Source organism: Anguilla rostrata, chromosome 11 (assembly GCF_018555375.3).
Source record: "Anguilla rostrata isolate EN2019 chromosome 11, ASM1855537v3, whole genome shotgun sequence".
NCBI classification, from domain to species: domain Eukaryota; kingdom Metazoa; phylum Chordata; class Actinopteri; order Anguilliformes; family Anguillidae; genus Anguilla; species Anguilla rostrata.
Window position 1 is genome coordinate 6,729,248 of NC_057943.1, and position 26,608 is coordinate 6,755,855.

Consider the following 26,608-nt stretch of genomic DNA (forward strand, 5'->3'; position numbering starts at 1 on the left):
TGATGCACAATTTATCTCCTTAATATCTATATAGGTCATTGCAAAACTGAAGGATGACATGATATTAGCAATGCATACTTATTCTGAATTTCCACAGTATGCCAAAATGATAAAAAAAGACAAATATTTTATTTCAATATTTCAAATATGACAGATGTACTTGCAGTTAATACATAAAATATAACAATACATAAATAAATTACATTCAACAGCATAACTCTCAAGACAAAAAAACTAATGTATAAACGAATAAATATATATACGAATATACACACACACAAACATATACAGACACAGAGAACTGTATGCATATGCAATTTCGTATAATTAATATCCATTTAAGCACTTGTTAAAAACGGGAACATAATGGGCATAGCGTTTAAATCTACACATCCAAATATTTACTGACAAAAGCATGGATGCTTATTTCATTAAAGAAAAAGTTTGAAAACAGGCTGTCTTATAGGCCGCATGTCTAAAAGTAAAGCATGATTGCATTAGTTTTGTATATAATGCAGATTTTTCTAAAGCTTTCCCCAAAGAGTCAAATTAAAGGTTCCAGTAATTTGCACAATTCAATTTAGTTTCTCAGTGGGTTTTTCTCTCTCCCTTATTCTTGACACCAGTCAAGATGTCCAAATGTGTGAGTGCACATCCTTAAAGCCTTCTCCCTTGGCATTGCAGTGAAGTGACCCCTCCCAAATATCCTATATCACTCGGGCTAAGAAGGTTTATAAAAGAGTCCATTGGAATCTGCTTTCAAAAGATATTTTTAGGGAGGTGGCGTGGGGGGGGGGGGGGGGGGGTGGACTTGTTGAAAGTGCGGAAGAAAGAGGAGAAAGGACGTATTTGGACATGTCAGGAGGCTTTAAAGGGGGAAAACAAACTGCCGCGGGCGATGTGAGCTGAATTAATCTGATTAGCCTAACCTCATCAGCAGCACACTTTAAAAAAAAAAAAATTTTTAAAGAGAGAAGAAAGCCAAGAATCGGGCAAAAGAGGGTGAGAAAATGGGGTCTTTCTGCACACAGAAGAATGAGGAGTCAGTGAATAAAACTCATTGTAATGGACATGCTGGTCCACAGATGGCAAAATGACAACAAACTCTTGAAAAGCGAGGCAAATATAATTGATCCAAGTCCTTACCCCCCCCTTTTTTTTTTTTGCAGGTATAAGAACAAGAAAAGAAGTAATGAGATTAAGAAAGAATAAAGTGAAAGTCCGCGAAATACTTCACCCACTTGCTCTGGTTGTTGTGTGGTGGAAGTTCAGCTTTGAAGTCCTTTAATACTCAATGGACTCCCCCCCAAACACAACAGAGAGGAAATATCTCCATATTTTAATAAATTGATTTGGATTTGGACCTTGTATAAATCACCCCCCAGAGTTTATAATTAATCAAAGATGAAAAGATGAAAGGATCAAATAAGGAAGTCAAACACTTTTTTTTTAAAAAGCCAATGCGTAAATGTGTTTTAAAAAATTTAATATGTCCAGTTTTTTGTTTGGTTTTTAAGAAATCCCTGGCAACTATGTGTTTGATATGATAGTCTCATGCCAAGAGCAGCTCCCCTCAGATCTTTTGCCAAGATTTTCCCGTACGGAATTAAAGTTGCCAGTCCATTTATGCATGTGGCCCGTTCATGAGAATTTGCTCAGTAAAGTGCCAGTAAAGCATCTCATAAGTTTTCAGTACATTACATTACAGGCATTTAGCAGACGCTCTTATCCAGAGTGACTTACACAACTTTTTACGTAGCATTTTTTTTTTACATTGTATCCATTTATACGGCAGGATTTATACTGGAGCGATGCCGGTTAAGTACCTTGGGCACAACAAGAGTGTCCTACCCGAGAATGGAACCTGCAATTTTTAGGTTACAAGACCGGGTCTTTACCCATTACATTACACTGCTGCCAAGCAAAGCTAGGAGTTCAGCCCCTAAGAGTACTACATCATCATAAGTATATGTGCTCAGATTAGTTGGTCTTATATAGGGCAGAACAATCAGGATGTGTCTTTTTTTCCCAGAATACATTGCTGGGACTGCCTCATGCCAGCAGTTCCAGAAGGACACACATTCGGTAGATTTTTTAAGCTAGTGTTCTTGGCTCGGGTGGGAAACAGGATCTTCATTTGTAAAGTTTCTCATGCAGTGTTTGACAAACTCGCTGTTGGTTGGAGTCCATTTCTGCCGCTTGGAAGATCAATAATTTTGTACAAATTTGTTTCATGCTGGACCAGTCAATATACAAAATACTTCTACTGACCTCAGAGACCCTAGTTAACAGAGGTAAACAGAGTTCTAAATTTTGAAGATACGCGATTCCAAGGATCAGTTTAAAAACATTAAGTCTGCACAGGAAGAACTGCAGCATCAAAACAATGCAACTAGTGTATGCTGTAGGTGTCAGGACATTTAATTTACCTCTCAAAAGCAAGGTTCAATATTGTTCATTTTCTGTTTGTAGGTGGGTAAGTAAGTTAGAAAAAGGATGTTTATGATATCACATGGCCTCAACAGGTCAACATACTTTCCGCTTTCGCACCCTAACTACGAATTAAGCAATTTGTCAATACAATCATTTGTCAATACAATCCATACAGTGGAAGAGTACAGCTAGCATCTTGGTCACATGACTGCAGGGCTGCTAGGCTTGGCTGAACCTACAGCTGCTTGCAAAGATAGTCATCTCTTTAATTTACACCTATTGCTCAATCTGAGGGCCACTCACTGCACCGAGTCAAAAAGCAGCGATTTGCGTTCAGACAAAAAAAGCAACGTTTCACCAGGGGCTTCACCAGAGACGATGAGAGAGGGTTCTGAGGGAAGCGTGCCTCTTCGCCGTTTGTGTTCCCGGCCGTCGTCCGTGTCGGGGATTCATCACGGCAAACAGAATTAGGAGCAGAGAGAGCCCCGGAGCGTGTGAGGGGATTGGGCTCGGCACGGCCAAGATAATGCAGATATAATTGACTCTATTTTCTGCATTCTACCCACGGATTTACGGGGCGCGGGGGGGTGGTGGTGGTGGGGTGAGGGGGGGGGGTGGAATAAGGCTCATTATCCGACAACAAATTAACAAGAAGTGGCGAGTGGAAGGGCGTTTGCTGAGCGGGCTTTGGGCCCAGGGAAGAAAGGCCCGGAGAAAGCCGGACTGCGGATCATTCTGGAAACGCAGCCGCCGCCTCCCCGATGGCTTTTCATCTCAGCCACCTCTCATCTCTTGACCCCCCCCCCCCCCCGGAAAACAAGTGCCCATCCACTAGTGTGAGGCTTAAACTCTCTCCCCCCTTCCCCTTTCTATAGCGGTGGCATCTGTCCACTGCACTCCAGACTTTAGAGAACCTTTGCCTAGTTTTGTCAATATTTTTTAAAAAATGAATAAATCAATGGCCACTGCTGACCAAAAGAAAATAAGCCTTTTATAATTAAAAACCAGGACAGGGGATAATTTAAAGTCAACTGCATTTCTCTTCCACCTCATTGTTCATTTTAAAAGCAGACGGAGGCCACAAACGAGTGTGGCTTCAGTTCTTTATGTGAATGAATTTTTTGAAAGTTGATCTATTTTTAACTGATAATCTATCAGTCATTGATTACTTATGTGCCTGTTTTTTGGGAAACAGTGGTTGCCCACCAAGGAGTCATGCTGTGAATGCTGTTCTGCTCAGCCCAGCTCAATTATCAACTACACCGACCAATGTTTAATTAAAATTTCACTCAAAAATAAATCAAGTGTTCTATTCTGTTTTGAACAGATTTTGCCATCACTTCATCATTGGCTATTTCTGGAACAAACTTATAATTGTTTTTAAAAATTGTCACTAACAATTTTGTTCTGTTCAATTAAACCCTTAAATTACAAAGACAAATGTTCAACTTTATTTACTGAGTAGCCTATTTCGCTACTCTTAATAAATTTAACTTAAGTCAGACATTGATCCCAGGTCTGTTCAAGTGAGAGATGTTTATAAAGAAATTAATTGAACAACTTTGCTCTCCATATGTATTGACACAATTCCAACAGCACATACTCATAGTGATTTAAAGCAGATCAAAAGAAAACGCATTCGGTCAAGAGCAAAATTCAACCAAATCAGGACTTTGTAAGAAATAAAAAAAACAGTGTCAGAGTCTCAAAAGGACAATTTTTGAATGTATATTTATATCTTCACATTTATATGGCAAAAAGCCATATGAAAAAAGCCATAGAAATGAGCACAGCTCATCTTATGGCGATAAGAGTAGCTACAATAGTTGGCAGCAAGGCTGAGGTTTGCCATTATGACCTCCATCATCAGACCTTTACTTTTTAGATTTACATTTCTGGATTTACTTTCATATTTTGGAGTATTGAAGGTATTCTGGACTGCACAACAGCAACTTTATCTGCCAATTTATGCTGTGACCCGTGGAACCGAAATTATTTGTTTTATATTCTCGTCTTTGAAACAAATAAACAAAACAAAAGTAGTTCTATGATAATTTACAAATAGGCAGAAAAAAAATATTTGTAGTCCTAAACAAATACCTGAATTGTTTACCAACAAGAGGAGACTGACAGTTCCATTGATTCAATTTTTTTGGATACACGCACATACAGATAATGCATATACTGTAGATAACCATACAATTGAACAGTGAAGGTATTGGAAATATCATATTTTTAACATGTACACCTTAAACATACACACACGAAACACATACGAAATAATTATATGTGAAATAAAATTATTGTATATAGTCTAATGATAAAGTGCTTGCGCATAGGATACCCCAGAACACCCAGAGAGCGTAATGTCATCTTATCTCTATTACCCACACTTAGGCTTATGTTAGATTTTACAGTTATCGGTAGCCGTTGGCTTTATCCCTCAGACCTGTTGACACTCGACGGAAATACCGATGCTATGTTTTCATTGGCGTGCGGCACGTTGCAAAGATGAACACAGAATATACTGCGTCACCTCGTGGCCAAAATTATAAGAAAGGTTGAGTTGTTCCAAGACAGCGAAATTTAACTGGGGTGAGGCCATTTTATTTGAAATCGCCACTTGATGGCGCTCGTTCACTAAAAAATCAATGCCCTGTAAAAATTAGTCAGCGTCCTTATCTTGTTGTTTGTGGGCTACAACAGACCACAGAATTAACGAAAGAATAAAAAAGTTAGCTGAGAGGTAATCACAAGTTAGTTTGTCAGAGGATATGGTAAAGTGATGGCAAAATATACATTTCACGAAGTTAGACTATTCTAACTCTAAACGAACCGTATTACCGTAATAGTTGGGTCAATAATTAAATTGCTATTACCCACTGATATTCAAAAATGCACATAGCTCTCACTGAATTGCCAAATTTCATAACATTGTTACAATCGTATTACAGGCTACGTTAAGTCAAAAGCATGCGGTTATTTTTATTTATTTGTTTTGGGGGGGGGGGGTTACTAAGTTTATAGGCCTACTTTTTAATAGCACGTTTTTAATTTATATCACTCTGAAATGTTATTGCCTAATATAGCCTGAATAACCTCAAGCATTAGGCTAAAAACAAATACGTCTGTCATTGCTGCTTTGATCCTTTTTATTAGCTATTATGTTTAGTTGTTTGCTCCGGGACATGCTACCTAACCGGCTCCGCTGAAATGAATCCCGCTAACACAGAGACTACGGTGTTCTCAGAACGAGATCAGCCAGGCTCGCAGACCGGGAGGTGTGGTTTTCCCAGCCTCGGAGCGCGAGGAGGAAAGGGGGTGGATTCTTCATGAAAGAAGCGGTCGCCGTCGCTCTGCCTGCAGTCGGCGAACACAGCTTTGGCACGTGCTCCGAGGAGGAGGGAGTGCACCGAGCAAGCGCACACAGGCGGCTGGCACGCGGACAGATGTCGCCTGGCTACCCGCCCTTCCTTGGCTCCCGCTCTAGTTGGAATGATTGACAAGAAGACATTCACCCAGCCAATCACAGGGGAAGGAGACAAATTAACATAAAGCAGCCTGCTGCCTCTGGTTTCTTTGCGTGCTGCTGCGAACCGCCTCGCGTGCCGAAACAGCTGTGCGCAGATTAGAACGTGCTGGTTGAAACGATTGAAGTTAGAAGTTAAGATTGCAAAACGAATATACCGTATGCAAATAAGCATCTGTAAGTAAATATATTTCCATTTACATCGTCCTTTTGATGGCTATTTATTTAATGATAATTAGTTGAGTTTATGTAACTTTTATTGGAGAATGTAATTGTATAAAATCTAAATGGAAAATGTAATAATAATCATCATCATCATAATAATATAACTGCAACTATAATTATGTTCTGAATAATAATAATAATAATAATAATAATAATAACAATAATAATCATCATCATCATCATCATCATTTATGCACTAATCAAAATGTACTAGTATGTCCTGAGGACAGTTATGTACTGAAGCTAAGCTTAAAGTGTAAATTCTTTCTTGAAATATGGAAAGGAATTGGAAGCAAACAGCCAACGCATTCCCCCAATTCCCCTTATCACTTCACAGCCAGCCCGACTGCGCTCGCCGCTTTGTTGTTTGTCCCTCCAGGGCTGATTGAGCAGCGCGTGACTGACAGCCCGCGGGGGTGTTGTCCAATCAGCAGTCTGCCCCGCGCCCAATGGGTGAGTCCGCACGCCTATTGGCTGCAGCGAGTGTGGGAAAGAATGCAGAGAAGGTTTCACACGAACTCGCAGCTCGCGAGCCAGCTATAAATACCACTGGCGTGTGGCTGCATGAGTCCAGGCTTGCTAGACGTGGTGTTGCGTTACGCATACTCGTGCACACATGACAGATCACAGCGCGTAGGGATATAGCTGATCAAGTCGACCTTTATCTTTTCCTGTCATCATTGGGTCGTAGCCTAACACTTCACTCTTTCTCGATGTTCTGAAAGAACATAGGGATTATCCGACTTTGCGAAGCGGTTTCCCACAAAATCCCAAGAAAGGATATTACTTCTTTTTTTTAACCAATATTTTGAAAATTTAAGGAAATAATATAGTGACGATGCCAGCAGACACCATGGAGAAACCTACGGCATCCCCAATAGCAGGTGCCCCTGCTTGTGGAACTCACACTCCAGACAAACCAAAAAACGCCAGTGAGCACAGAAAGGTAACTATCATTTATTTCTCAGGTTTTCAGTACGAGTCTGTGAACCTTGCATATTTGAGTATACAAAAATCATTCGTCTCTGTTACTTTGCAGTGTGTAACCAGGCTATTTTGTGTCGTTATTATTTGCAGTCTTCCAAACCCATCATGGAAAAACGTCGGCGAGCGAGGATAAACGAAAGTCTTGGTCAACTCAAAACGCTTATCCTAGATGCACTTAAGAAAGACGTAAGTCACTTTTAACTGAAAAAAATAACACGTGCTCATTTAATAAATTTTAAAACGGTATTTTTTGGAGAAGGGTTGATAATATATTGCGATATATTTATGTGATTTGGGGTTCTTGTCTCTACAGAGTTCCAGACACTCGAAATTGGAGAAAGCTGATATTTTGGAGATGACAGTGAAACACTTGCGGAATTTGCAGCGTATACAGATGACTGGTGAGTATCTTCCATTATTAGAATACAGCTTTTGTCGCTTTATGATCCTTTTATCGCTCGCCCCTGAGCGGCAGGGTAGTTTCACCTTTTAAAGGTTTCACATCCAGTTGTTTAAAAGCATTAGTATCTGTTTAAATTAACAATTTAAAAAATGTAATATGCTACTATGTATAAGATTTCTTGGGGACTTTCTGTGTTTTAAATATGTCTGTGTTTTAAAATGTATTTTCTTCCTTTATTCCAACAGCGCTGACAGCCGACACAGCGGTGCTCAGTAAGTACCGGGCAGGATACAACGAGTGCATGAACGAGGTGACCCGCTTCTTGACCAGTTGTGAAGGGGTGAACACAGAGGTCAGGTCCCGCCTTCTTACGCACCTGTCAGGCTGCTTGGGCCAGACGATCGCCATGAACTACCCACAGCCATGCCCGGCGCAACAGGCTCAGCTCGCGCAGCCCCTTCACGTGCAGCTACCTCCGACGTTGCCCATCAACGGCGTCCCTATGCCCGGCAAACTGAGTCCCGCCGAGGCGGTGTCGCCGAAGGTCTACGGGGGGTTCCAGCTTGTGCCGGCCACAGACGGACAGTTCGCCTTCCTCATCCCCAACCCGGCCTTCGCTTCTGCTACCACCCCCGTTATACCCCTCTACGCGAACGCGAGTGTGCCGGTAACCGTCAACGCCAGCCCGGTCCATGCCAACTCGGCGCCCGCAATGACCTCGCCAGTCCAGGGCATGACTTCGTTTGCCGGCGTTTCCCGGACCGTCAGCCCAATGAGCGTAAACGTTGGTTCGGAGAGCAGCGAGTCGGTCTGGCGACCTTGGTAAACTAACCAGAGGGAAGTTTACAGACTTGACAAAACACTTAACTTTTTCATTAAAATGGAAAAATAACCGAAACGTTCCGTTTTAAGGAACAGCGTTTCTCCTCTGGTGGAATAGACCTATGTTAAACGTTTTTGTTTTAATTTATTGGCTAATTCCAAAATTTGGGATCTTAGTGATGAATATGGTATTCATTCTTTTTGGAAAATTAAAAAATGTTTATACTGAAGTTCTTTTTTTCTGAAAAGATTTAGTTCCTTTTTACAAACATGTCAATGATTGTTCCATGCCAAAGCTGTTTTACATTGTTAGTTTTACATACTGTCTCCCAAGTGGGGAGTTTTGGAATTAATAAATCAAAGATATAAAATACAAGGCTGTTTCTTTTTTACATTTCATCTCGTAATGGCGAACTATCTTTTTGTGTTTATGTGATTTTTTTGTACATCGGAAATTATTTGTGCATATTTGGAAAAAACATTTTTCGTTTGATTTACGTGACTGATCAAAGCTGGTCTATGTATGTCGCATTGCGTAGTGTAGGCCTACTTTTAAAGTTGTGTTTAGGGAAATTCAAAATGGGTTAAGTGTTGGCAATTTGGCATTCCTTAGTATTTTCTTTTCAGTATGTAAATTAAACGAATGCCAAAGGGCAAAGGAACATTTTAAGTGTTTTAGCTCATTTAATACAAAAAAAAAAAAACTTAATAATAAACGCTTTGTGGTTCCGTCTATAACAGGGCAAAAACGCAATTATAAATCATGGGATTACAATTCTAAACTTCTTAAACCTCTTATAAGAGTTACACCTTTACTTAGTGTAGTTATGTGTGGTATTTTATGACATTCACTTACGACTGAAGTAAATAGAAAGAACGTGAAGCCTTGCTTGCACGTATTTAGCAGAGTCGGTTATGCAGAAAGCAAATAAATAGTCAAGCTTGCGAAAAATAGAGCAGCATTTTTTTATTTATTATCTCTTCTTGGCGGGAAATTCAGATGTCCTTTCACAAAATAATAATGGACTGTAGTGACAAAGGCGGGAGAATATTTTTTTTTTCTTTTGCAAAAAGGTAATTAAAATATTGAAAGGGGGTCCCATCCTGTATGCAGCGGGATCTTTTAAGAAGTCTTAAGCCCCATTCATGGGCCTGGGAAATTCGCTTTGGGGTTAATGTCACTAACAGATTGCCTCGCTGAAAAGAGAATAAAGAGAGAATATGGAAGGATCTTCGCTTCCTTTTGTGCCTCAATTGCTCAGTTCCACCAGGGATACCTGAATGCGCGGGAGGGTGCCTCTCCTATGTGAATGGGGCGCATTTTCGCGCGTTTTAGCAGCTGTTTTTTTCTGCTTTCGCTCTTGAGTTCTTAAATTGATTAAAGAAAATAGTTTAGCAGCCCAGAAAATAAAAGGAGATGAGTTATCGGGGGCATCTGGCCTACAGTACTGGTTTAGATGTCTCGTCAACACATACACACATTCATTCTTCAGGTATAGTCACCCCATTCGTCTATCCCACTTTCGCCCTTTCCCTCTGGAACGGATTCAAGGTTATCTTTCCCATGCTGACTAGGGGTACGGACCTCGGGAGTCGTGTTTCTGTTGGGTGTTGGCGTATAGCGCTTGCCGTGTGCCTGACACCTGAGCTCAGCAGGCCCTTCTCGACGTATTTCACAAGCAGCGCTCCCAACTGTAAACTGACGAACTTGAAAAGTTTTTTAGAAAAGCATGGTTCCACATTCAGGTACCACATAGCCTACCTTAATCGGGGGCCGGAGAATGTTGGGAAGCGTTCTGTCATGGAAGGGTGTGAAATAGCCCATAGCTTATCCTTATAGCCATTCGCTGTTATATCAGTTTGTTTAGCCTATTTTTGAAATTGGGATTTCATGGGGAAAAACAGCCGTGTCTGTATATGTGCCCAATAGAATAGGCGTAGGCGTATTTCTACATTTACTTAAGCATTTCCTGCTATCAGATATTATTGACGTTAGATCTCACAGCGGAGTTCAAATAAGTAAAGTCAAGAAATTGTCTTCTTTTTTATTTCCACGACCCAAAACGCGTTATTCTTTATGTTTATTGTCTCATCTGAACTGAACTCAGTATCTTTCACTCAGTATCTTTATCTTTGAGTCGCAAAAACTGCGAGCCAACAATGTATAAAAGTCTGTATTTGCAGCACGCATGCGCAACTGGAACGCTAGTTGGCAGTGTGTGGGCTTCGCGGCCGCTCCTCGTGCCTGCGTGTCTGAGTTAATAGTTCAGCGATGCCTGTGTGGTGCTGAGGTCGTGAGAACCGAGCGAACTAGACTGCTCGCGGCCGGGCAGGGAGCCAATCATTAAATCCCCGCTGGCAGTCCGGGTCGTGCTTTTGGCCGAGCCACTGCTCGCTGGAGGTGAGGAGGCGCACGCGCGCGACCGCCGGGATGGGATGTGAGCCCGGAGTCTGCAATGATTGCGCGAGCCTTCGCCTGGACTTAGCTGCGTCCGCACCCACCCGCAGCCATATTATTGCACGGGCCGTACTCCCCGCATTCCTCGCAATTGTATGTCGTCTATAATGCAGACAATGCTGCTACTGGCGCCTTTTTAATGGGGCAGTCGAGAAGAGGAAGGACGCGGTTGTAAATCCGGTTTCACTTTAAAATTATTGTTATAAATCTCAACAATTTAACATTTTAAGATGATTTTGTTTTATTGTCATCGCACACATTTAAATACACATCAGTTTAAAAAGTATGAATCCAGTACCCCCACCCCGCAAGAAATACAAAAAACAATCATTACAACTAACAATTTTCTTTCATTATACAATTATATTATTCCAACCCCAAGCCAGTGTCATTCTTCGCAAATCGTGATTGTGAATTTTGAGATGGCTACATATCTGCCGTAATTCTCGAATAGCGAGTAATGTAGGCTAGACTATGATTGCAACGCGAAGGCCATAGCAAAGCCACACGTTTTACAACTCTTCGTTGTCTACCCAAAACGATACTTTAGTTTAATGATACATGATTGACAAATAAATAGCCTACACACAGGCTACATAATTTTTAGAACGCGTTTTTATTTTCATTTGTGACAGATCGACAGATCTTCATGTATTTTGCGTGGAAAACGTTTTGCTTCTTGCCTCATTGTTTAACTTATTGTCGTAGGCCTATTGTTTATATTTTTTGATCATTCAATCTAAAATACAGTAGTATCTGAAAGTGACCACATTACCAGATTCTCACTGTCGGTCCTTGGGGAATTGTCATTGACCACAAATTCAACTCACCCTGGCCATTTAAACAAGTTTGGAGATGACAGAGAAGCGGTAATGGGACCCATGCAATATTTGTTTCAACCACGAGGAGGTATATTGCATCCTATATTCCTACTGTTTGTAGTTATGCTATAGCCGCACGTGAAGCGGATATTTAAAAATGTTACTATGGCACTATGGCGCATGGATTTTCAATAGTTACATTCATGCAGAGATTATTCATTTTTTTAAAACCCATTGTGCTATATGAAAAGTGCAGTCTGCAAGCTTAAGCCTCTTCCCAAACGTTGATTCCGTCCCTGTTTGTGCGTCGTGTATTATGGACTGCTAGGTGAAGGGTGTTGTTTCCAGCTATATTAATTATTCACAGCTAGGACCCGAGGATCTTTTTTCTACCTCAAACGTCCTTTACTAAAACGCCGTCGATTTCGCCATTGTATACCCTCCCGCTTCACTCCGCAAACTGATATGAATGTGGAGAGGGATACGAGTTTGACAATCAACTTAACCGAGCGGGTGCTGCTCTGAGCAAACATTGAAGCGTTGTCTCATTAAGATTGTCCTAGCGTTGATCTAGGACAATCATAGCCTTTTTATTATATATAAGGAAAGGGTATGGGAAAGTGTGGAAATGCATCCAGAGGACCCCCCCATCATGGCTTATATTTTGAAATATTTTCCAAAAATCCGTATGTATTCGTTGTATATCATGTCTGGCCAGGGACCCCCTACAGTACCTTCAAGGACCCCCCAGGGGTTTCGCGGACCCCCCTGTTGAAAACCCAGGATCTAGGCACTTCATTCCTATGGGTGGGAGTAGGGCGGAGGGAACGGGTGAAGGCACGAGGGGGAAGGGGGTGTGGGGCGTGCAGTCATGTCGGGGCGCGCCAGCCCTCGTCATATATCACGACCCTGGCTGCCGCGCGGGGCACAGATCCTTGTCACTTGTCTGCAGGACATAATTCTCCTGCTTCACCAGGTTTCACTTTTCAGAAGGGTCTCCGGTTTCAGGACACGGGGCGCGTTCGGATTAAGGCGCGCGAATGGCACAGATTCTATGAGAGTGAAGACCCCCCCCCCCCCCCTTTCAGGTCAAAGATTTTTCTCAGAAAGTATTTATACACCCAACTCCCGTCTACCCGGTGAACACTTTTGAGGTGAAAAGTCACCGAAAAGTTAGTTAAATGCCGCCAAGGCATTCAGGTGAAACCCCGGCTACATTTGGTTGTGAAAAGTGAAAGTTTTCTAGCCGACTCTGACGGAGCCAGGCTATATCCCGGTAAAAACCAGAGAATGTGTCACCAGATAATTCCCCGCGCTGCACTGGGTGATAATTCGGACAGAGGCAGATCCAAAATAGATTTAAACTGCGGTGTTCATAATTCAGGGAAACTGTTTATTTATTCATTTATTCGTCATTCTACGTGTTCCGTATTTTTCAACAAGATAAAAAAAAAAACATTCATTAACATTCTATTGTTAGGCACACCTTGCCCCACTTCAGCACGACAAAAAGAGCTAATTACGTTGGTTTTTTTCCAATGTGTCCCTCCACACATTGTCATTCATACATTCAACAAGTCTTAAGCAGAGTGGAGACCAACCTTACTATGCATGTTTTTAACTGGCCAAGAGCCCTTTTATTTTCCTTCAAACAATAGTTTTCATCCCGTTCAACTAGGATAATTAATGACTAAAAATTAATTTAATGAATCAATTACTTCTAAAAATCTCTTGCTTCAATTCCCCTGTACATTTTTCAGTCATACACATTTGAGACTTACACTGACCGTGCAGTTGGAAAAATGTTTGCCTGTTTGTAGCGGTGATCCTTCATAAAGGAATCTCAAAATCCATTGATGAAAATACTCAAGAGCAGTATCAATCTGTGTGTTTGTTATGTCCAGTTTATATATTGTAAAACTCCTTCCACAAATTTTCATTTATAATTCTTTTTTTTTGTTGTTGTTGAAAATATACCCTTCATACCCTTGCAGATATGTGGTCAACGGAACGGGGGAAAAAACAGTGCTCGAAGTGTTGTACCCAGGTGGCTTCTCAAAATAGCCTGTTTATTATTCATATGTTTGGTGTATGAAGTGAAAAATCACCATATGCAGAGAGTGTGTGAACTTATGAAAAGGGCTGGGCCAGCCATCCATTGCCCGTGGTTCACTCCTGTGATTGGAGCATTTGGGAGTCCTCCAGTTTTGGCTCCTCCCCTTTCGGAGTCCTATGTGTCATTGAGGGATGGGGGGGGTGGGGGGGGGGGGGGTTGAGATGGGGGCCAGAGGGGATTAGGAGATTTTCCTCTATACAAATCCATGGATTTAACCATGACCTCCCAGGCAGGCTGAATGTGGAAAGGCTGATATCCGGCCATAAAAGGATTTTATTTGGCTTGGGGGGGGTTTTTGGGGGGCTAGGGAGGGGGAGTGATTATCCTTAATTTTCCTTTGTGCTAGTATCTTATATTGTATAAAGTTTTCCAATAAAGCAGGCTGAATTGGATCTTTTTTTTTGTTTGTTTGTCAGTGTGTAATTATGACTGCAAACACACTTGGCTGAAACAGAAAAGGTGGCCCTTTTCTGTGACTGATGCACTTAAAAAATTAGCATAAATTAATTGTGCTTTATAATGTAAACAAGCTACTCTACCCAGGGAATTTTCCCCTCTTTGAGAGGGGTGGGGGTAGGGGGGGGGGCTGAGAGCTTTCAGAGATTGCAAGTCTTGTTTTGGCTTTGAGATTCTTTTGTTGCGATCACTTAGATTCACAGGAAGTGGAAATGTTAGACTTTGCTCAGAGCAAGGAGGAAAGGATGCAGGTGTCAGAGAGTGGTGATGTCATTGGACTCAGCCTGTCTGAATGCAGAGTGAGTCAGGCTGTTGTGTCTCAAATTGCAGTTGCGTACGTGCTTCTTGTGTGTGTGTGTGTGTGTGTGCGAGTGTGTGTGTGTGTGCACACATGCACATGAAGGTGTGTGCATGTGTGTGTGTGCTTGTGGGGGGGGTGTGTACTGGCTGCCATTTGCTTTTTTTATTTTTTTTTTACAGCCGTCAGTATTAAACCATTACCCAAATTATGGCGCCCCCATGGCAATGGGCTGTTTTGTGGGCCCCTCCACTCAGGACAGGGGCTTGTGAGGTGTGGGCATGGAGTCACAGCTGCCCCGGCCCCACCCCTGTCGAGTCAGGCGCCTTCTTGCCGCATGTCTGGGCTTGTCCCAGACAGACACCTGAGATGATCCTACACCCAGCTCTGATTCATCTGTGTGTGTCTGAGTGTGTGTGTGTCTCTGAGTGTGTGTGTGTGTGTGTGTGTGTGTGAGTATGTGTGTCTGTGTGGTGTGTGTGGTGTGTGTCTGAGTGTGTGTGTGTCTGCGTGTGTGTGTGAGTATGTGTCTGTGTGTGTGTCTGCGTGTGTGTGTGTGTGTCTTACGATGACCTCAAGCAGAGTGAAGTCAGATAAGGTTACCATGCCTAGTTCTTACTCCTCAAGGAGGCCATTTTGATCAGCAGTTGTGCACTGGAACCCAAGAAGAGAGGAAACAGTTTTTTTCCTCAGTGTTTGAGGAGATAAAATTTTAAAAAAATATTTAAAAACTTTTTTAAATGTGGCTTTTTTGAAAAGTGGCCTTTGAGACACAATTAAACAGGAGGGGCTCATTTAGCCGTTTTAAATTTAGACCCTCCGAAGCCTTGGACCAGGTGAGGGTCAAAGGGGAAATGGCATGTTCGCACGGTGGCAGTGACTTCCCTGCAGTCCCGCTCCTGGGGTGCGGATGCAGGCGTGTGGCACCACATTGTCCTTGTGCAGGATGTCCCGGTGTCTGCACCACACCCAACGATTGGGGGGGGGGGGTGAAGGACGTGGTGACAAACCTCTTTGCCAGATGTTAGATTTTCAAAAGATTGCCATTTTGCTTTCAAGCTGGACACTCCCCTCCCTCCCCCCTCCCCCTTTTAAAAGAGGACCGGCCTGCGTTCCTTCCTCTTGTACCTCACTCCCGTTCCCCCCCGCGTGCGGTTTCTGGGTTACAAAAACCTCCCGTCGCTGACAGTAAAACAAACAAAAAAAGCGTCACTGAGCAGTTAGCAGAGACGACCCTCTCCTGCGCTCCCTGTTCTCCCGGCGCCCGCTTTAAAAACGCCACCGACTGGAAGCAGCCAAACTCCGCTCTCCCTCCGCTCCGCTCCGCGCAGCCCCCCGCCCCCCCCCCTTTGTCTCTCGTGTATGAAAACGCGGAGCGGTGTGTGCTCCACTTGATGGCTTTATTGGGCTGATTCTAATGCAAAGCCTGGGGGGGGGGGGGTGGGGGTGAGGGGGAGAGCGGGCAAGTGTCCGTGAGTGGAGAGCTTTTCTCCAAACAAAGCGACGCGGTGGTGAAGGGTGGGCGAGGCCGGCTTGTGCGGTCGGGCGCACAGTCCTCGCCTCTCCCCCCACCCCCCCCCCTCCCCCCCCGCCCCGGGTACGAACGACAGAGAGCATTAAAGACGGAGCCGCTGAGCGTCCACACGTCCTTGTGCGTTCAGCGAGCAGCTTGAGAGGGCACCGTGGCTCAGCCGGGCGGTGGGGTAGTGTGACAGGTTTGGGGAACCGGACTCGTGAAAGGGTTGCGGGTTTGATTCCCGGGTGCGGCACTGCCCTCGTACCCTTGAGCAAAGGCGCTTGACCGTAATCGCTTCGGTAAAACATCTCGGTTGTGCGTATTTTATGGATACTACGTAAATTGTGTAAGTCGCTCTGCATGAACAGCGTCTGCTAAATACCTGTAATGTAAGGTACTGCTGCTCCCATGGAATGAATAGAGGGTATTAGATTAAAAAAACGTGCACCCCCCGTACCCCCTGATGAAGTTAGCCCCATTTATCACCTCTGCTGACAATTCCCAGAGGGCAAATCATTCTTGCCAACCAGCGACACTTATCTAATTTAAACCTTCTTTAAGTGGGTGATGAGACAGGCCGGAGTAATAAATGTGTGTGGCGAGATAAGACTAAGACTAACACACACACACACTCTCTTAGACACTCTGACACGTACACACGTGCACGCACGAGTAAGCGCACATATGCGCACCTGCCTCCAAGGTCAAAGGTCGAGTGTGTTGCCGTGAGCCTGAGAAAAGCAAACAGGAGCACACAGGGTGTCTCCTGTCCCTCAGTGCTGTTAATGGAGAGGGTGAGACAGAGAGGAAATGGTCTTATTGCTTTACGTTGCATTATGGGTATTTAGCAAATACTTACCAGATCTTATAGCACTTTACAGATCTTCCAGCAGCACTGTGAATTTGGATAAAGTAACTTTCTCAAGGTTGTAAATACCTGGGAACCAACCTGGGAATCAAACCTGCAACCTTTAGGTTACAAGTCCAGTTTGATTATGCATGGGTGCCCTATTACTCAGATCAGGAACTATAACACAATTGCTTTTGCAAGGTAGAAGTGTTTCCTTCTAAGCTATTGGTCATTTCTTTCTTTGTTACTCATGTTTTGAAAATTAAAAGCAAAAGCTGATTTGATTGAAATAAGCTGTGCAGTTACGATTTTTAAGATACATTTCCAAAATCATATGCAAATAATCACGGGCAGAATAATGAATAATAACTATTATAATAATTATGTCTGATTCGCTTAAAAGCAGCCGTATTAATCATTCATTTTGATGTAGGCGTGGAGTGAGAAGATTCTTGTCCTCTGTCCCCTGTGACGCATGGATGAAAAAGACCATAAAATTGGGCTGAAAGGGGTTTCCCCTGCAATAACGCGAGAGCAAGGCTCTTCCTGTTTGCGGCAGGCAAACACATTTACGCAGGCCAGTGACGGTGTGCAAACCCTTCAGTAAGAGAGCCCTGCGCCCTCACAGTGAACCGGCCCGTACTCTGCAGCTGGGACCCCGACTCTCAGCCTGAAACAGGGAGTCCCAAAAAGATACAAGAGACCTAGAAAGAAGGACAGGGGAAGTCGCAGGTGTGTCCTGTACGGGGGTAGGGCAGAGGTGTGGGGTGGGGGGGGGCGTGGTTAATATGCTGGTTTTGGGGCGGAGGTGGTTAGTAGGCTGGTTTTTTTGGGGGTGGGGGTGTTTAGTGGGCTCGTTTTGGGGAGAGGGGGTGGTGGTGGCTAGTGGGCTGGTTTTTGGGGGGTGGTGGGGAGTGGGCTGGGTTTGGGGGGGGGGGGTGGTTCGTGGCTGGTTTTGGGGTGGTGGTGGTTAGTGGGCTGGTTTTGGGGTGGTGGTGGTTAGTGGCTGGTTTTGGGGTGGTGGTGGTTAGTGGCTGGTTTTGGGGGGGTGGTGGGGAGTGGGCTGGGTTTGGGGCGGGGGGGGTGTGGTTCCTGGTTTTGTGGTGGTGGTGGTGGTTAGTGGCTGGTTTTGGGGTGGTGGTGGTTAGTGTGCTGGTTTTGGGGGCCGGGGGGGGGGGGGGCGATGGTGAAGGTGGCGGTGGTACGTGTGTTGGTTTTGGGGGACGGCGCCCTCCTCTCTCCCACACTGACTGACATGTCTGTCCTGCTGTGGGATCGATACCCTTTTGCTCCGGGTCCCCACGGCATGAACACCGGGAGGGAACTCTGCCATCGACCTCCGCCCCTCCTCTCCCGCAGGGACCCTCATTGTCCTTTACTGCTTTCTCTCAGGCTGCTCAATACTTGTGGATGTTTAGCCATCGACTCGCTTAATTTATCTTTTGTTTCCTTGTCAATCACGGCTAAGTTCTGACCCCGAATCCCCCCCCCCCCCATTATTTTATCCTGAAATTACTCACGAAAGTCCGTCCAACATTTTTGTGAAGTACTGCGTCCGTACCTACAGCAAATCCATACGATTAGCCCATTTAGATTTACAGAGACGTATGCATGTGCAGCTCTGTATGATTCTGTATCATTTAGGAATACGTGACGCAGCAAATCGTTTGTACACGCAAGGGCTAAACCAACACACAAAGTCTGCGTCCCCTGATTAATCACTCACACACAGACGAGCCCCTATAAGCCTCTGATTACAGACCTACGCGGTACAATGTCCATTGTTAATTCAACTCTAACACTGTTAATTCGACTCTGTTCAACTCTATAATTATTCGTTACAATTCAGCTCTAGAATTTCGACGCCGTAATCCGATTGGGCCGTGTCCTCGAAAGCCTGGCCTTTGCAGTGACACACGTTAGGCCACACGGAGCTGGAAGGTGATCCTTGTCCGCTGGCTTCCGCCCATCGACGGCCGGGGTGTGATTCCCTTTCCCGTGCGCGGCTCGACCCCGTTTTATTGCGTCCAGCGCGTCCTTCCCTTTTTGATGTCCCCACTTAGCCATTCTCTGTTTCCGCGGCGACAGCCGCCTGTTCCGGGACGCACAGCCCTCTGAGGCCCCCCCCTCTCTTCCCTTACTGTCTCTAACGATTCCAGTCCAGGGAAAAGGGTTTATTTTTCCGTTTTTCTTTGTAGTTTTCGAACGAGTTTCCTCTCGCTGGCTTATACTTGGACCCTGCATCAGACACAAGGTCCTGTAAGGATGAGTATATAATTTTTTTTTTTTGTTTTAAAAAAAAAAGTATTTATTTGATCATTGACATTGAGCAAATGAGTATGACACCTACAGCTGGTTCAGCACCACACAATGTTCCCTGCACTGAGGCGGATGTTTTTGGGCGTTTAGCTTAGGGGGTCAGTCTGGGTGAGGAGCATCCTTGCTCTAGTGTGAGACTCAGGGTTCCACCTTTGACCTTGGGTGGTACCTCTCCAGCTCTGTGGGGAGTCCACCACAATGACCAAAAAAATCATTTTTTTTAAAAAAGGTGCGGTCTAGTCAACAGATTTGTCAAGATGGTCAAGAATCACTTGTCAAGACTATCAACTCACATGTACTCCCACCCAGCTCCACTAATGTGTTACAGCCCGTTATGGGCATGGGGCAGGGTCTCCCAGAGGAAACATCTGGCAATAAAGCACTTCTGTATCGCGTGCGCATGCCGTCACCTGCGTGTGAAGGCTGTCACCTGCGTGGCGTGTGAGCGTGCTCCGTCAGCGTTGCCCTGAGGAACTGCGGAGCAGGTCACCTGACAGGAAGTGGCGTGTTCTGCAGCTGACGGCTTCGCCTCTCTCGCTGGATGCCAGCACTAGGAGACAGGCCCAAGGTCTGGGATCCCAGGTCAGGCACCCAGGGGGGGGGGGCTGTCCACAAAGCATCGTTAGAGCTGTAAAAAAAAAAAAGAAAAAGAAGAAAATATTAGACCTAGTTTCTGAATGCGCTTTTTTCAATTGTAAAAAAAAGAAGAAGAAAAAGCTCCTCTGACCATGAAGAAGGTTTTTTTAAACAGAGGTGCAAAGGCACAGGCAGAACCATACAGGCCAGCTGTAGAGGTTATTAACAGGCATATACAGCTCATAACCTCACAGTCTACAGTGCTGGAACACAGCTGGCTTTGTCCTGGGTTGCCTCTGCTGACACAGGTGGCAAGAGGTGTCACAAGAGTATGTCACAATAGCAAAAATGCCATTATAGTACACGCGGGTGAAGCTAAGCACTAGCGGGTGAAGGGCTCCCTGGTCTGTGATCAAAACCTGTCCACACCCACACCCCCAACACACACACACACATTCTCTCATTTTTGCCCCTGCACTAATAATGTCTTAATCCATCCCTGCTAGTACATAGTATCATGTCAGTTAATAGTACGAAGTGCATGTAGGGGGGTCCATGATGGACAAGGGTGGACAAGCTTATGTCTGCTCTGTCTTTTCACACCCAAAGCTTAATGATGCTTGGTTGACATTTACGCAGACAGAATGAGGCACAAAAAGGTGCACTTTTCTTTCGGGTTAGTAATTAAAATGCAATTGTGCTGAAGGACTTTGTCCCCCAAAACAGCTTACATTCACTAGCAGGCTGGCTCAAAATGGCAAAACATTGGTAATTATCGCAAGTGTGTTCTCGTTGGTTATCTTTATATGGTTTTTAAAAAAATTATGTTTCAATAAAATAGGGAAGGTTACATTGTTTTTATGCATTTTAACCCTATTTTTCTGTCTGCTGTAGCACACACTGCCCTCCTCAATTCTAACTCACAAATTAAGCAAACAATAGATTCTGGCAGACATCCAAACCCTGCTAACACTTCTCAGCCTGTACCATCGCTGTTAAACATTTTTCAGATCTGCAGTTGATTAATCCCTTTAGGCAGAGTGAAACACGACAAAATTGATGTTTCGCAGATCCTGGAGCAACAGACTGCAAAGGCACAGGCAGAACCACACAGGCTAGCTGTAGTGGTTATTAACAGGCATATACAGCTCATAACTTCACAGTCTGCAGTGCTGGAACACAGCTGGCTTTGTCCTGGGTTGCCTCTGCTGATACAGGTGGCTAGTGGTGTCACAAGAGTATGTCACAGTAGCAAAAATCCATACTGGCAAAAAATATAGATATTGTTCTGTGAAGACGGAACATACGCATCAGTATTGACCGACTGACATGATACATTACATTACATTACAGGCATTTGGCAGACGCTCTTATCCAGAGCGACGTACAACAAAGTGTATTACCATAACCAGGAACAAGTATGACGAAACCCCTAGAGAGAAGTACCGGTCCAAGTGCAGGGAACAACCGCATAGTTCAACTTGGACCCTGAAGGTTAAACTGATTAACACTAACACAACGAGAACGGCAACAACGCAGTCTATGGAAACTATGGTAGATTCCCTTCATAGTTCCTATAGTGCCGCATTCGTCATTCATGTTTTAATGAATCGTAGTGTTGTGTTTTTTATATCGTATGAGATTGCAGAGTGATCAGATGCAATTCGAACCCACATCCATGAGGGCTGGAGTCCCTTTTTAGCTGGGCTTTCTCCAGGTAAGCGGCAGGTGGGAACTGTCCACCCCACCGGTGCTGAAAACGGCCAATGGCCATTGGTAGTTTGTGATTGGCTGGAGTGTCCCGGGCGTGGCCCGGCTGGAGCTGCTCCACGTTCCTGCGCTCCCATCACTCTGGGCCTCAGGTCACCTCACTACAGGTGTGCAGCAGGTGTGTGGCAGCTGTCAGGCCGATGTACTCAAGCTGGGGGGGGGGGGCACAGCGTTCCCGACAGTCGGTCCCTCCCACGCCTTCGGGCTCATTCCCGTTTCTACGAGCAACGCCGCGGGGCAGCGGATGGCATGACTCACTCACCTGCCACTCCACACACCTCACTGGGGCATTGAATAAATGTGTAATCACACTGCCAGCGTCTGGTACAATGTGAACACTTAAGAATGCTGGCATTGTGTCGAGATACGGTACAGCAATCTGGATTTTAGTTTCTTACACACAACTAAAATTTGCTTATGAATTATTGGAGTAATGTAACACCAAACAGTGCGTTCCATGAACGTTGCATCTATTAAGTAATTCAACATGTGCACCTCAGTCAAGTGTGTTCCGAGTTAAGACTGCTGCACTGCAGTGCGAGAAACTCTACATTAGCATATTGCTCAGAGCGGTTAAGCAGATGCGACAGCTTTCGTCGAGATCTAAATTGCAGATTCGTATTTAACCCAAGTTAGCAAAAGTCAGCGGCTCTATTCTCGCGTTTAAAGTGGAATGCGAGCGACGTGACCGGAACGCACGGGTCTATAAAGGACGAGAATCCTCGCACCGCAGTCAGGTTGCGCTCCGGAATTCCAGGGGGTGAACTTTTTTTTACTCCAAGCATCCCAGGAATTCGGGTGTCAGCCGTGGGAATGACGCGATTCATCAATCCTCTGCGAATGGCGTTCATCGTCATTCCATCATTCCAGATGATCACAGCGTGAATGAAGAGAGGGAATTATGAGTCATTCGTCTGCCAGATTGTTAAGTGTGATCGTAATTTGTGAACTGAATACAAATAAAGTCATAAAAAAATGAAAACATATTTCAGAACTGCTTCTGAAAAATCTAATCTGGAAATTGGACAGCTTTTTTTTTTTTTCATTTTTTATTCAAAAATTACACTTCATGTATTTTTTTCCCCCAAATAAAAAAAACTGAGGCATTTGTACGTTTGCTACTCTTATTATATGTGCATTCGTTAAAGGAATTGTTTAATAAGATTTCTTTCAGTTTCCTTTCTCATATCACAAAACAGATTGACAATTTCCCCTTCTCTAAAGAGAGAGGAAAATGCTTCATAATGGCCATATTAATGTAGGAGCAGGTGGGTAAAAAAAAAGACCCTTTTGTAAAGTTCACTAAAGTGATTAATTCCCCCCACTTTACAATGGCGGCTTTTCTGGTTCTGTTTCACGTTTTCTTTTTGTGTGTGAGTGTGTGTGTGCCCTTGGCTTCTGAAACTTTATAAAAAAGTTTATTTTACCATGAAATGACTAGGCACGGATAAATGGCCAACTTTGGGGGTTTGTCAGGCGAAAGGGGGGGTGTGGGAGGGGGGCGCTATTGGGGGCCTGCAGCCCGGGCAGGTTGGGACCATATGCCATCATTCCGGGCCATTGTGTGGGCGGGTCTCTGTGGCAACAGCATCAGCCATGGGCCCATTGTGCCGCGGGGCTCAATGGCCCATATATTCATTGCCGGGCTATTGGGGGGCCTCTGCAACAGAAACAAATTGATACATACAAGCCCCCCAGCCCCCATTTTGGGGCTCACATGACACATCTCAAAAAGAAAAAAAAAAAAAGCCTGTTGAAAATCTTGAGAAAAGATTGGTTGCCATGGGGATAAAGCAGTGGGCCTTGACATGGGCCATTAAACTCCAATCAGATGCAAATTTTCGGCTAAACCCCCCCGCCCCCCCACCCACACCCCGGCTCACAGACTGGGATCCCCTTCACGTTTCAGACACAAATTAAACAGTTTGTTTGCCGATTCACATGTCATTTTAATGGCTTTTTATTGGCTTCCTCTTTGTTTAAATGAACAGAATTACAAAACTTCGCTGATTTATAATATCTGTGCTCTTAAGGAGGACATCTGTGATACCACCATCTTTCACTCTATTTAAACTGCCAGAGGGAAAATGCTATTTAAAGGACTTCCTCTTTATAAAAGTAGGTTATTTGAGATAATATTTTATATAAATTGATAAACATGTTATCACATATTCAACATCTCAAGAGAGACCCCATAAAATCAGTATTAAAATACAAATATACATCAAATAAAAGATACATTTCAATACGTCTGGAATTGTTCTGTTTACTTAACAGTATGGAATTCTTTTGAACAATAACATCCAAAATTTCACAGCATGGAAATTGCTCTAAAACACCTAAAATGTTCAAAAAGGGTATCTCAGCATTTTGATTGGAGATTTGCAGATCTGTGAGCCAAGAAATGTTTTTTTTTGCAGAAAGCGTCATACAGTACGCATGGCTGCACGGAGCAGTTGTTTGTCCGAGGAGCGAGCACGGCAGTCGTGCCTCGCAGTGGAGTCGGCTGTAAATTATCAAACCCCTGCCCCCCCCCACCCCCCCCCGACCGCTTTTCCCCAGCGCGAGCCGAGCCGTCAGCTGTGCCTGGGATGACCGTCTGCATTCCGCACGGAGTCTCGCGTTTCGGACACGCGGGCCTCTCCTCTCTCCTCCCCGTTTAAAAAAAAAAAAAAAAAAAAAAAAACTGAGAAAGCGGTCGCGGTGGCGGCCCGGACCAGCGGCGAGGTGAATGTCTGACGTTCTGCAGTGTTTGTCGAAAAGTGAATGAAAGGCAGGAAGCTGGAGGACAGAAAACACGGATGGTGGACGGAGTTTTTCGCTGGTACCCCTCCTACCCCCATCCCCCTGTTGACCCCCCCTTCGCCCGCCCCCCCATGTCCAGGCAGTGAAAATATTTTGCTTCTCTCCAGGGTAAGAGTGCTCTACAAGTGCTGCCCACTGAGGCCCTGTTTGTCTTGGGCACATGCACTCTCTCCTGTTATTACAGTGTGTGGAGCTCCATTATGCTTCACGCAAACATTTATCCAGCGTAAAAAGCAAAGGTCACGGAGACCAGCGGATGCCCCCGCCACAGAAAACCGTCTCCTCTGCGACTGTTTTCAGGGCTCCCTCTCCCCCCCCCAAATAACCTTTTCTAGTCAATCAGGTAACCCACTAACTGCCTGCTCAAGCGACAGGTGAAGTGTCCTACAACTCAGTGCCCGTTTGGGTTTATCTGGTGGACTGTAGTGTGAAGAGAAGAATCGGGTCTCTTGGAAGTACTGCAGTTGCCTATTCGCCCTCTCTCAAACTGACTGAAGTTGAAGCAGCGACCACATTCAAAATTGGGAGAAACCAGACGAAACGCCTGAAACATTGTGGATTTTTTTGGCACAGTTCATCTCATTAAAATGTAGTTTAATTTTATGCCATAAAATTCACACACTTCCAGCACTGATGGTGAAGGGGAAAGATCTTGTTGACACAGAAATGAAGGCCATCCGTTGTCCATAACAGTAGTAACTAGATGGCCCTTTGGGGTCACTGACTCCTGATGTGTTGGATTGTTTTTTTTATGGCTTACCTACCTGTATTAGGCAAAGACAATAGGCTGGTGTGCACATCTGACCCAATTAGGACACAGGTACAGGCCAAAATAAACCACTAAAAAGAAAAATATGTCTGCACACTGAAGTATATGCTTCCAAACAAGCAAAGTTATTGCTACCACATTTTGACCAGCGAGGCCTTCATCCGATACTTGCTTACCTATATTGTCTACGCTTGCTGTGCTGTGGTTAATTTGCTACAGAGGACACAAACCGTTCCACTACATGGGTGTTTTACATGTTTATCAAAACCAAAGGTGCCACCATTACAGTTTCACCCTCTCCATCCACACCCCACATGCGGTGGCATCTGAAAGTGCCACACTCGGCGAGAGTGAAAGCCCTGCCCCTAACTCAAAAATCCACACCCTACATATTAAAACACAAGTATTTCAATTAGGCGATGTTTCCTCAAAAGTGACTGAAGCTCCAGGCACGCTGGTCTCAGTCAGGTCAATGATTTCTCCAGCCCAGTTAAGAGTGAACTGCAGCAGGGCCCGGTGCGTGGATTGCTGCACTGTCATGCTGGAAAGCAGCCGGTGGAGGTTCAGGCCTGGTTAATGAGTAATGCAGCCTCCCCGGTGGACCGGTAGGGCTTTAAATCTGACACACCCCTTCACTCTCCGGCCTCTGGCACGGGACTCTTTTTGTTTAATATGGCAACGTCCCTGCCCCAGTGCGCAAGGGCTCCCCTTTGTTTGCCAGTCACCTTTTTTTTTTGTGTGTGTGTGTGTGTGTGCGACCAAATTTTTTTATTATATTATTACAGGAGGGTGGACAGGATAAAGCACGAATTAGAAAAAAAAAAGAAAAATATATAAAAGGGCCATCAATTAAAGTTTGTGAAAACAAAGACAAGAAAAAGAAAACTATAACAGCTTCCTCCTCTCTCTCTCTCTCCAGCTCCCAGCACCACCCCCCACCCTCATCCTGAAGGACTCCAAGGAGGAACCCACACACTCCCAAGAGATCACATCAATCCTCTTAACTCAGCGGCAACACCATTTCCACTAACCTGACACTTTTCCCTGAAGCACCAATAATATGCATCACATCCAGAAAATGAGAGAGCCCATTGGCCGCTCACTTCCTTGCCGGCAGTCACACACGTGTGGTCCACCTGTAGCTAACTTTCAGCTCCCTCAGGAGAACGCCCCATCCCACCCCTCCCCCCTCCACCTCTCTCTGGGCCAGTCAGGCCCGGGACAGTGCAGAATATGAATCTGTCAGCATAATGAGTGATTAAAGCCACAGCAGCACCTCCGCACCGACACCCCTTTCCATCACGTGGCGGCAGTGTAGCACAGTGGGTAAGGAACTGGGCTTGTAACCGAAAGGTCGTAGGTTCGATTCCTGGTCAGGACACTGCCGTTGTACCCTTGAGCAAGGTACTTAACCTGCATTGCTTCAGTATATATCCAGCTGTACAAATGGATACA

General features: G+C 44.6%; 1 protein-coding gene across 1 annotated transcript; it reads left to right on the plus strand.

The window, feature by feature from the left end:
• Positions 1 to 5,810: 5,810 nt before the first annotated feature.
• On the plus strand, positions 5,811 to 8,775 carry her9 (hairy-related 9). Its single transcript, XM_064300762.1, has 5 exons — positions 5,811 to 6,139; positions 6,567 to 7,133; positions 7,265 to 7,360; positions 7,488 to 7,575; positions 7,823 to 8,775. The coding sequence occupies exons 2-5, from the start codon at positions 7,026 to 7,028 to the stop codon at positions 8,401 to 8,403; spliced, it is 873 nt and encodes a 290-aa protein (XP_064156832.1). The 5' UTR covers positions 5,811 to 6,139; positions 6,567 to 7,025; the 3' UTR covers positions 8,404 to 8,775.
• Positions 8,776 to 26,608: the final 17,833 nt, after the last annotated feature.

Excerpts from the sequence above, each read along its gene's own strand:
- her9 (XM_064300762.1), top strand. The coding sequence starts at position 7,026 with ATGCCAGCAGACACCATGGAGAAACCTACGGCATCCCCAATAGCAGGT. Across the intron at positions 7,134-7,264 it reads ACGCCAGTGAGCACAGAAAG|TCTTCCAAACCCATCATGGA; the intron begins GTAACTATCATT and ends TATTATTTGCAG. Across the intron at positions 7,361-7,487 it reads TAGATGCACTTAAGAAAGAC|AGTTCCAGACACTCGAAATT; the intron begins GTAAGTCACTTT and ends TTGTCTCTACAG.